This window comes from Lepisosteus platostomus, chromosome 6 (assembly GCF_059453375.1).
Source record: "Lepisosteus platostomus isolate fLepPlt1 chromosome 6, fLepPlt1.hap1, whole genome shotgun sequence".
Lineage (NCBI taxonomy): Eukaryota > Metazoa > Chordata > Actinopteri > Semionotiformes > Lepisosteidae > Lepisosteus > Lepisosteus platostomus.
The window spans coordinates 31654570-31666706 of NC_142616.1; the positions used below are offsets into that span (position 1 = coordinate 31654570).

Below are 12137 nucleotides of genomic sequence, written 5' to 3' on the forward strand. Positions count from 1 at the left end.
CAAAGATATGCCCTTGCCTTTATGCATCGACGGTCCACGGCCCCATCAACGTAGCATGCACCTTTCAGACTTCCCAGGCACAGCACAAAATGCACTGGGATGAACCCAGTAGTGCACCTCTGGGATGCACTGGTCCTATGCGTCATCCAGAGCCTAAACCACATACGTTGGCTTGAGCTATGAGGAACACTACTCAGAGAGAAAGAAGTGTTCTTGTAGCATCTAAGTCACAACAGGCAGGAGCTCTGCTAGGTGCAAATGGAACAAAGACTAAATACTGAACCCATTCAAGGAAAAAATGGACTCCCATGGTATCCTCTCAACCTTCTTTGATCTCAAAGGTTTTGAACATAAATGTGCCCTGTGAGACATAAATTAGTTGGGGTTTTTTTATTTAGTAAGCTTGATGCTAAACTGATGCTGTCGGGACATACACAGTCTTCCCGATATGTTTATTCACCAATGGAGACTGGTGTTTCACAGTTCAAAGAGTGTGCGCCTTACCAGTGGGAAATAACGCCAAGATTCTGTGTTTCAAAGCAGCAGGTACCTCTGCTAAATGTAGAGGTCATTCTGACATCGAGATATCACAAAGAACCAAACCATTATATAGCCCCGTGACATTATCAAAGAGGAAAAAAAATATTTGATCCTGCAGGTTCTATTTTTGCAGAATTAATCCTTCATGTGAAATGAAATTTAAAATTTACAGTGGATATAAAAAGTCTACACACCCTTATTTAAATTGCAGGTTTTTGTGATGTAAAGCCAGAAATCAAGATAAACCATGTCAGACATTTTTCCACCTTTAATGTGACCTTGCAACCAATAAAATGCAGGAGAAAAACAAACAGATAATTTTGGGGAAAAAAAATTAAAACTAAAAAACCTACAACACCCTGGCTGCATAAGTCTGCACACCCTTTTATAATGGGGGCTGTAGTTGTGTTCAGAGTTAACTAATCACATTCAAAATCATGTCTAAAGTTAAGCAGCATACACCTGCCATCAATGAAAGTGATTCAGATTAACCCCAAATAAAAATCAGCTGTTCCTGTAGGATTTCCTTGAAACGTTTGTGGTTGGATCCTACTAGGATAGCCATGGTCCACAAGAGGCTGACAAGACATCTATAGGATCTTATTGTTGAAAGGTACCCATCAGGAGAGGGGTATAAAAGAATATCAAAGGGATTGGATGTACCATGATGCACTGTGAAGACTATCATCAATAAGTGGAGAAATTGTGGCTGCACAGGGATTTTTCAGGGTGGCTACCAAGAGGCCTACAGCAACATTTAAGGAGCTGCATGAATTTCTAGCAGGTATTGGTCACTCCTTACATGTGACAACAATATCCCGTATTCTGCACGTCTGAGCTATGGGGTAGGGTGGCAAGATGGAAGCCATTTCTCACAAAAAAAGAACATCCAAACCCATCTAAATTTTGCACACAAAAAAAAATACAATGACCCCAAACCATGTGGGAAAATGTTTTATGGTCTGATGAGACAAAGGTTGAATTTTTTGGCCTTAATTCTAAAAGAGATGTTTGGTGCAAAGACAACACAGCTCATCATCCAATATTGGATAGATACTGTATATATATATATCCATACTGAGGGGTAAATTATTCATATTGTTGTTTTGCTGTACTCTGCATGTTCAGTTGATCTTTATTTTCCTTTGGTTAATAACACACCCTTGAAAGCAAGGTCACAGGGCCTAGCAGTGGTCTTCTAGATTAAATCCTCTTATTTACTGGTCCAATGTGAAAATAAAGTCCTACATGTGGAAGTGTCATGTGACTGTTTCAGGTCACAATGTCAAAACGATTTGCACAGAAAATGAGAACATCTAATTAACCTTCCTCCACTTGTGGAAAAATAATACTGTGTATCATATTAGCAAAACAAGACAGCCTCATAACCTTTAATCATAAGTTATCTTTTAAAGTTATAAAGATACTGTGCCTTGAGACATCAATTACAGTAGAGTGCTTTTGATGTATTTTCAACTATACAGCCCTGGATCTCACTCTCATAGTAAAAAGGAGCTGGGTCTGAGCTCCACTGGGTCCAACACTTCATCCTGTTCAGTAAAGACTATTTTATATCTTAGTGATTTACACTCCCATTTAGAATTTAAATATTTTATTCTGTTCATCCACTTGTATCACTGCTTTCTGACCAAGGGTTATTTTTTTAAATGGTTGCCTTTATAAGTGAATAAGTGAAAACTGCAGTACCTTTTGGAAAATGTAGACTCTCTGAAACCGTTCTGCAGATTTCTGTTACAGAATCCTGCTGTTCTATTATAGTAATATACTATATTATAGTATATACTAATTTAATTTTTACCAGTGTATATTTTGTATACTTCTCACAATAGAACATCAATGAACTTATAATCTTGAAATCAAGATCAAAGAAACATTAAAAAATAAATTAATCTTACTACATATCACTTTTTTCATTTGTAACAAGGTGAATATTATCTGAAAAACACCAATAATTGACAAGAAGGTTTTTAGACATGTACACTTTAGATTGTAGACTACAAACCTACATCCGTCTATTTTACGGCCTCCTAATGTAACAGGAATTTTCTACAGTACTGTTACTACAGCCCCTTATTTTCACAGAGGTAAAACCACATAATCAATTTTACTTACTGTACTCTTCATTGCAGGCTAGAATAAAAAAAACAACATTTTGAATGGTTAACACATCAAAAAGCATTTGATTAAAAAAATAAAATAAAATGCACACAGGGAGATTGCCCTTTACTTTTTTTTTCAAATTGTATTAATGTTTCTCCTGAAAGTTAATAGCCGTACCGCAAGGTAAATGGTTTAACCATTTTTTTCATTTTACATAACCCTAAACAAGAGAAGATTGAGTCAACAACCAGCTGAGTCATGCCAAGACTGTTTTGGAATTACTGCATTTACAGTAGTCTCTTTTGCTTGTAAAAATAAATTCCTCTATCACAGTGTATTTTATTTGTCCGTTAAGCTTCCATCAGACAAACCTAAACGGAAAACCTTAACCTAGTATATTCAAAGGAATATTTTGGTCAATTTTCCTCATGAAAATAGTTAAAGGAATGCTAAATACTGCAGATGTGATGGGAAAATTCAGAAAAGGCATTACTTCATCATTCTTGCATCTTACCCTTGCATCTGGGTATTTTATAAATCCAGCATATCAGTTTAGAATAGAAAAAAAACATTTTCATTAATATCTTATGGTTATATAGGAATATATCTGACGAAGTTATTGAGGTGTTGAAAGGTGTTTGCTCTTGATCACAAGCTGATCAGATCTTTCCTGAGAAGAGGATTAACATAAAATGAGACTGAACATAGTCCATGCATACAGGAATTTTTCTTTTCCTCTAGTGACATTTTAGGCACTCATTCTTCAAAGTCTGTGAAGGCTTAAAATTTAAAGTATGTTAAGACTGTATAAAAGTGTCTGCACTACCCTGTGAAGTCTTTATTAAAACTTAATATCTAATGTTTTCTATACAATCTGAAGTCGCCAGGTGCTCAACCACGACTCTGGCTGAAAGTACTGAACAGAAGTGGATTCAAATTATTTCTCTTTAAAAACTGTGATTCTAGGAGGGGAACTGCAGACTAAGATTCAACTGAGGATATGACTTACTTCCCCACCGATACTATGCCATTCAATAGATAGGCTTGAACAGCCAAAGTCCTCCCCCAAACATTAATTAGATCTGCATTGTCTACACTAAATGGAGCTCCAAACATTCTGGAGACTTCTCTACAGGAATAGGAGGTTATATCTATGATATAAGGGTCTTAAAAATGTTTGTACTTTAAGGGTCAACCAATTGTGTGTTGGTGACCCTGCACGCAAACATCAATCTTTCCTCCGTTTTCCTAAATTTCCTCTCAAGACCCACGGTGCAGTACCATTTATGGAAATATGCTAGGTTACAATAAAATACTGCTTCAAAACAAAATGAAGTCAGTGACTTAAAACATACCATTTGCCATATGCAACAAGACCTCTTTAAAACAGCTGGGATTATATACTTGAGCGCCTCGAGCGCAAAGGGTATTGTCATTCAATGAAAAGCAAGGACTTGACCACAGATTGCCTTAGCACATCTTTTGTTTTTGTCATTTGGTTATATAAGAAACACTCAGACGTATGTCCACAAAAACATAGTCGCTGTGACATACTTACTCCAAAATACTGACAAATCAAAACAATTCAATATGCTTGTTGCACAACAAAGTTGTAATTGGGAAAAACACTTTGAAATTAATGGGAAATAGAAAAATTTAAAAATATGAGGAAACATCAAGTAAACTGAGTGCATAGAACTAGACCACTGCTTTTTATTGCTAAAATAGATTTAGAGAAATTATTCTCTACTTACTGAAGCAGTGCAGTATATTTATTGTAATTTATGCTTTAAGAGGGAGCAGTACAGTAACTCCCAGAGATTGTTCCAGTACTTTTGAATTTCCTACTAATTTTTACACAATACTATTTAAATTGTAATAAACAATTTTGTTTACAGCTCTTCAAGTGTGGAAAGTGAAATAGTTTTGTATGGAAGGGAAACATGGAAAAAATACAGTAGCTCCAGAGTTATAAAACAAAGAGACTGAATCTCTCAAAAGCAGTAGTAGAAGTTTGTAGTAGAAGTCCTACATCCAGACTACACTGCTGTTGTTGCTCAAGACATTAGGTGAAAAATCATTAATCTCTGACCAAAACCTTAATTATGTAATATTGTCTGATATTGGTTCTTCTCTGTGTTTCAATTGTTCATCTGCCTAAATCCTGATGTTTCTGTACCTCAGTTTCCACTGAAATAGTCAGTTCTTTACATGCAGCCTGTAAGATTTCATTTATGCTTATGTTTCCCTCAGACACTGTAGACTGCAACTTTGCTCTATAATTATAATTTGGGGTCTATCAGAAGACCCAGAAAACGTGGTATTCTCCCTCTCAGATTTTCTGTAATCCCAGACTCCTTACAGACAATTATCATTTCTCCCCTTCACTTCAGAGTGATACAAGGATCCCTGTTCTGACTATTTTTTAAATAATATTTCTAACAGATATTTTTATTTGCACGGTTTAGGACTAATAATCTTAGAACAAGTAACCAGGCTCTTCTTTCTCTTTTTTACTTGCACCTTCATTCTGCAGAATGTGCCAACGGTGTACCTGCTGGGCCAGAACTCCTTTGATGTTTTTCTACTGGATGCTTCAATCTTAAACTGCAGAGATTTGCAGAGGAAGAAATCTGATGTGATAATATAAATGCCATTTCAAAATATCCTAATGTACGAATGCTTCATTTAAAACTTTGTACATAAAAAGGCGTGCATCATCCCTCTTAGACAGACTGGGCTTGCTGGTGTGTTGGGAGCTTGTGCGTCACTGGATCTGGGGTTTTCACAGCTATCAATTAGAAAGCATTCTCTACTGCTTTGGCCCTTGGATCCGGACTTCAAGGTGATGGAGGCTTCAGAGGAGAATTTTCCGACCTCATATCTTCAGATGTAAAACCAGAACTTCCAAAGATTACTTACTGCTTAAGTGCATCTATAATATTACATTTCTCAAGTTGCACAATAATACACAGTTCCAATGACTAGACAACCATTTTTTCTTTTGATGTTTGTTTATTTTATACATTTTGCCTCAACATGTTTTTTGAACCTACACGAAACAGTGTACTGCTCTATATGCTACACAAGATTAACTAAACTGACAAGTTAGGTTTCCTTACCCTTTCTTCCTATTTTTTCAGTTTTTAAATTTCACATTTTATTTTATGGCTCACTTTTCTCTCTTATTAAAAAAGGTCTACAGTACTGGAGTTAAACATATTAACTGTACATACTGTATGTAGGAAGATGACTGAATGAAACTACTTCATTCCCAACACGTGTGGTCTGCTAGCACTTACTTCATTTGTGAAGAGAGGCAGCACTAGCACTAATTTATAGCTTAACTCTGAACGTGAGATTAGTTGTCCCACAATGTGTAATAATAACCTCAGCCTTGACTCTAAAATACATTTTCATAAACTGTTTCACCAACAACTGTCAGGTACACAGATAAGCCTGCCAGGTTAAATCCCTCATCATACTCTCCCAAGCTGTGGAAATTTGGTCATTTTCAACACCAATATCATGGACACAACCCTCAATATGATCTTTTAATACTTTTATACATCTAATGTTATAAATCCAACAGAGATATTACAATAACTATTAAGTTTCCATTTAACTTGATGGATAGAGCAATAATAACTTATGGAACAGGCTCAACTGAGAAGAGTTTGAACTATAGAGCAACATTGAGAACACACATCTTTTTTTTATCTTTCAGGAAGACTAGAAATATTGCAAGATTTTAAAAATTTAAAGTGTTTGTAGGGACAGTTATGAGAGAAGAGTATGTCACACACACAGACCATTAGAAATATGTAAGGCTTACGCTTTCAGCTGTTGAGCCACAAGAAAAATACTAAGGAAATTAAGTTTTTGATTCTCATAATTACAACATACTTCAAAAAGGTCTTTGTTTATTGTCTGCATTTTCAAAGAGTTTTGTCCTGTATTATGACAATAAACAATGTCTCTTTAAGAAACCAACAAGTAAAAATAACACCGTCCTCACAGCCTTTCCCACAGAACCTCAAGTGTAAAGCCCCTTGCTTTAACATATTGACTTCTTCCTGCCTGCTACCCTTCAAAAATAAATTCTTCTATAGAGGCAGAGCATCAAATTGAAATCTGCTCTGAAGCACAACAGATATGCACTCAGAATGCATAAGTTAGTGGTGGGCAACCTAAAACCATATTTGTGTCTCACGGGACACAGTGTGCCCACAGCCACACAATGCATAAGAAACTGCAAAACCATGAGCGTTATTAATTTAAGTATTTCTTGTGGGAAAACCAATTTTAAAAAAAAAATCTAGTACTAGTAAATGGATAGCTTCGTTTGTTTAGAATTGATCCCCCTGCAGGCCATTTATAATCTCCAGGGTGCTGATCACATACTGTATTGTACAGTATGTAAGACAAAAGCAGGGAAAAAACACGTGTCTTACAAAATCTGCCATTTTCAGCCAACAGGTCAAAGAGCATGGAACTGCTATTTGCCGTCGATGGAATTTACCCAAGCAGAGCTCTGGGTCCTACCTGTTTTTCCCGGTCCTTCTCCTTTGATTTCCCACTTGAGCCTCTTGATGAATTCACATCCCGTGGAATGACAGAGATTTGATGCAGTGGCATGTTCATCACAGCCGACTGGAGGTTCTTAAACAAACAGAGCCTTTTTCAGAAACACCGTCATGTTGGGTCCTATTGTAATCCCCGCACAGTCTGAAAAGAACGCACAAAGAGAAACATTTAGGGTTTTTTTCGCCAACACACTAGTATCAGAGAATTATCAAAAGGGAAGTCGTTTCTCAGACACCCATGCTGGTAAATTGCAATAGGCAGTTTAAAAATAGAAAACCCATTTTTTCCCCAATTGTCATAAGCAGCTCATAGAAATAGCCCGGAAGACACAAAACATAGCCATAGCACAATTTGTGTGTTAAAAGATAAACTGACATCTGTCTTTCCTCAGGTGTCCATTGAGTTACCGCTGAAAATCAAAGCTTATAGTTTTGTCAGTGTGAATCTTCATCATTTACAGTGTACATTTTTAAAAATCACTATACTTTTTCAGATTTAACACTGAGAATGTTTTAACTGCAGTCCATGTCTGTATTTTCTTCTGTTTTGAATGCACAATGTAGTGAATAACTGCCTAACTGGGCATGATGTATAAAGGAGAGATCTCCTCTGAAGAAAAAAATAAATATGAAAAAAAATATTTTTTAATTCTGTCCCTGTAGTCTTTTTCTATTCCATTTTGGACTTCCTGGGTATTTATTTGTTCATTCCCTTTGACAGCTCCATCACTGCTGAGGGTTTGTTCAGAGTTACGGATGCTACTGTACGCTCTCCACAATGCACACTGCCCAGCTCCACCATCTCCCAGCGCATGTCTGCTGGGGTGCACATCTGGGGCACAAACAGAATGGAGAAATGCAAAACACAAATGCAGCCTGGCGAAAGAGGGAGAGTATTGTATAAATACAAACATTCCTCAAAGCTACCTTTGAAACCTCTCTGTGAGAATCAGGACCACAGAGCAAAACAAAAAAGGTCACTCCACACTGCAATTTGTGAAACCCTTTTTGTTAACTCCCACACCAAAGAAAAGACCAGAACCAAACCGTGAAAACAGAAACCACCTTAAACTAAGTGACTCTTAAATGTTCTTTCCCGTTAGAACAAAGCATCTAGATGACGATGTTTTTGCAAATAGGTGACTCGGCTATTACACAGCACAATGAGCTTATTGTGAAGGTGGTAGGAGTAAAGAAACTATGGCCAAAGTGAAGTTGTACAAAAGAAGTCTGTTGAATCCCACTTAAGCATTATAGCAGAGAGGATACATTTCAAACGCTGGCCGATTCATATATTCACATTATACTGTACAGTATATAGCTCTACATCCTAAAGGCTGGTTTTATGGTTGACAAAAGTCATTACCATATGGCAAACACCCTGCAAAAGTTATTCCCACAAGATAATCAACTGAATTTTTAAAAGAAATATTTTACATGGGGAAACGGTTTAAAAACTAATATTTTGGCCACCTCTTTCATGATGCAGGGCTTACTCCAACAGTTTTCTTGTAGTATTTCTCATGCAGAATATTTTTTTTAAAAAGCAAACTTGTGTGAATATTGGATTTCAATGTAGTTCATAGTTCATCTAAAATCAACGGCTGTTGTAATAGCCATTCTTTTGTACATGGGTAGACAACATAACCCATGCATTTGTTGTAAGAGGTTTTTAACACAAATATTCCAAAATAAAATGCATGAGTATATATAACCAGACGTTTTTACAGGCACATTCCTTTAAGGAACTGATCTAGAATTTAAGTGATCATTGCAAGTGTATTAGCCCCGACATATTGCCACCATTACATTATCAGTCTCATGAACAACAGTACACGTTCAAGCTGTGGCACTAAGTAGCAGAAGGTAGACAAAACGCAGAAAAAGCATAGATGTAGTTCAAATCAAGAAACAATTTTGCAAAACGGAATGATTTAAACGGAATGTTGGAAACGCAAAACACTGTAAAAAAAAAAGCACACTCCAGAAGGTATCAGATCCAGAAGGAGCTGGCACATGTTGCACCATGTTCTGACAATGTGTGCTCAGCAGCCTGCCAAAGTGTCTGCTTCTCGCATGCATTCTGTTTCTCCAGAAAAAAAGCTCCTCCATTCTGCTGGACCATTCCCAACAGCAGAGGAGGATTTCACACTTCAGACCCAGCTATGGAATGAGGCAGTCTACAAAGGTTATGAAAAGACTGCCTTGTGAATTCGACAGTCTCTCAAATTACATCCCTCTGTTATATCTCTTCACACTTAGGGCTTTAACAAGCACAGCTTAGAGCATGCAATGTAAGAATCGAAAACCCCACAAGGCTTTAAATCCAAATCAAGACTGAGAACACAGCAGTAAATCTCAGAAAGGACAACTGGAAAGAAGACATAATTCAGGATATCACAAAAAGTGAAACTTGTAAAAAGAACCAATGTACTAACATTTTAAGATGCAGAGTGCAAAGACAGATTATTAATAAAAATCAAAGACAGATTTCAGCAATTCTATGTCAGACTGCAGAATCCCAACTGAAAGCTTTCTACACAGAACACAATTTAAAAAATACCAAATCAGAAAATAAATAATAAAAGAAGGAACTCTCCTAAGAATTTTCCTAAAAAAGGCTTTACTTCTGCTTGCACAATAGATTGTTTTGTTACTGTACAACATAACTCACTGCCCTTTTGCACCCTTAATCCTTGGAACCATAAATCTACACCACAGCTGAGTCAACTTCTCCTTATCACTGTGAAGCACAATGCGAGAAAGAGTGAACCTTGCAAACCAGGTTTTCTGTAAATCCTGATCTTTACCCCTTCAATCACCGAAAGACTTTGTAGTAGTAATTCATGTTTCCCCACTTCCCTATTCTGCTAAGTGGCTCAGCTCTGCAGACTCATTTCCTTTGGTGTGCCCGACTGTCACCTGATTTTGTGAACTAATGACATCTGAAAAACTTTTTTTTTTTAACATGAAGCCTATGAAAAATGAAACGCAAGGACCACTGTGTTTGCAGACATCACATCATTTTCAATCCCTACTTTTCCAATTCAGGGGCACATCCTGGACGGGACCCCAGGCACACACTCACGCCAGGGATTCGGAATGTGGGAGGAAGCCCATGTGAACACAGGGAGAGCACCCGAGGAACTGACCCAGGGCCCCACACTAACCGCTGGGCCTCCATACCAACCCTATTTGCAGACGTATTCAAGATTAAACATTGCATCAGTTTTGGACATTTTAAAAGATGCATTAGAAAAATGCAAATTAATGCTAAAAAAAAGAAAGATCGAAGCTCGCTGCAGTGAGTATGTATCATGTTGACCACACAGGAACACAAGCTGTACATGATCATTGATAACAAAATATTGGTTGTTACTCCTGTTTTTCTCGCAATCAAAACTTAGGTCTCATGTTTGAAAACACATTGTTTGAGCATTTTCACAGTTTAATATAGACATAGCATGTCAATCGATGTATTGTATGGTCTGAAAAAGTATTAATGGTCATATCAACACCCATTTTTCAGTCAGGATTTAAGGCAGGAGAATTTGGTCTAAGCAACGACATTTCCTGCTTCCTTCTAGTCTGACTTAATCCGATTCAGAAAATCAGAGATGAGTTGCTGTCTGCAGAATCTGGTGTGATTGAAGCATGGTAAGCATAGATTTTAAGTCCTGTAATCCACAACTATAACTGTGCTGTACAGCAAAGTGATACTTACTACACATTCTTACAGTTTTCCCGGGATGAGCAAAAGCAAATTCAAGGACTAATAGCAATAATTGCAGCAGTTATTTTGACAACACGTTCTTCATAAATAGCTGGAATGATAGTGCTACATTATATTACAACCCCAATAAGTTAAATTATTTTGAAGCACAGATTTAATAGAAAGATATTAACCAAAAAAAACATAATCATAAGAAGACGTATTCTACACACTTATATATATATAAAAAACACATGCAGTGCATTTCGCTGGCTATTCCGTTGTGTTTATTTCAATCAAGACTAGAAAACGGACTAGAAAAAAAAAAACAGGCCACACCTGCATATAATAATACTTAAGTAAATTAAAAAAATGTTTTTGTTAAAGAACAGTTTTTATGTTCTTCAGTATTAATACAGAATGAAACAGTCATGCTACTTTGATACACTCACAGAATGGCACAGAAGGGTCTTGTCCCCAGAATCCCAGACCATGTTAATCAGAGCTCTGCATCACGGTTGTCATGAGTTGCCCAGTGAAGGACTGATGAGCAATCCAAGCTTCACCATCTCACTGGGAGAGATGGCCTCTCAACAGGTATGAGGTGCTTTAGCAAAGTGTAGGGGATTCATTATGTACATGAAAATGTTCTCTATGTTCTGTGGTGGCCCAGTGATGGATATCTGTTCCAGTCACAACTACAGTGCCATAAGCAACAACAAGAAGCATTTTTCATAGAAGGCAAAGTGTTCGGAAAATACACTATTAAATAACTACTGAACATCACTCATGGGGTTCCCATTTAGGACGAGTACCTTGAAAGCATAAATGCATCCCTTCATATTTCTTTGAAAACTGCACATCACAGAGTAGCTTCAGTATGCAAGACTGAATACAATAAACAGGAACTACGAAACTAAGTCACAGTCGAATGCTTTTCTGACATACTGTGAAACAATTCCTGACAATCCCAAGTTATTTTTGCAACCAATGTCTATTGTAAATCAGTTACATGACATTACTCATTGACCCTACTAAAGCCTCTCTCTTTTCCTATTCATTTCTAATGAGCTGTTGACAATTTGATACAATTACAGACTGTCAGAAGCATGCTGGTCATACCACCTGAACACTCTAGAAACTTAAAAGGCTCGGTGAGAATATGTAAAGCTTCAAGG

The 12137-nt window shown here is 37.0% G+C and overlaps 1 protein-coding gene across 11 annotated transcripts in view; it reads right to left on the reverse strand.

Moving 5' to 3' along the window:
* Positions 1-12137, reverse strand: part of marchf8 (membrane-associated ring finger (C3HC4) 8) — a 93702-nt gene that overhangs the window by 58618 nt on the left and 22947 nt on the right. For 7 of the 11 annotated variants that reach the window (XM_088635401.1, XM_088635403.1, XM_088635400.1 and 4 more), the window contains exons 2-3: positions 7207-7389; positions 2674-2691 (exon numbers count right to left, since the gene is read on the reverse strand). In XM_088635401.1, coding sequence (XP_088491527.1) covers positions 2674-2691; positions 7207-7305 — 117 coding nt within the window. In that variant the 5' untranslated portion in view covers positions 7306-7389. The remainder of the gene's footprint in view (positions 1-2673; positions 2692-7206; positions 7390-12137) is intronic. The other 4 variants (XM_088635405.1, XM_088635407.1, XM_088635411.1 and 1 more) reach the window with 1 other exon arrangement.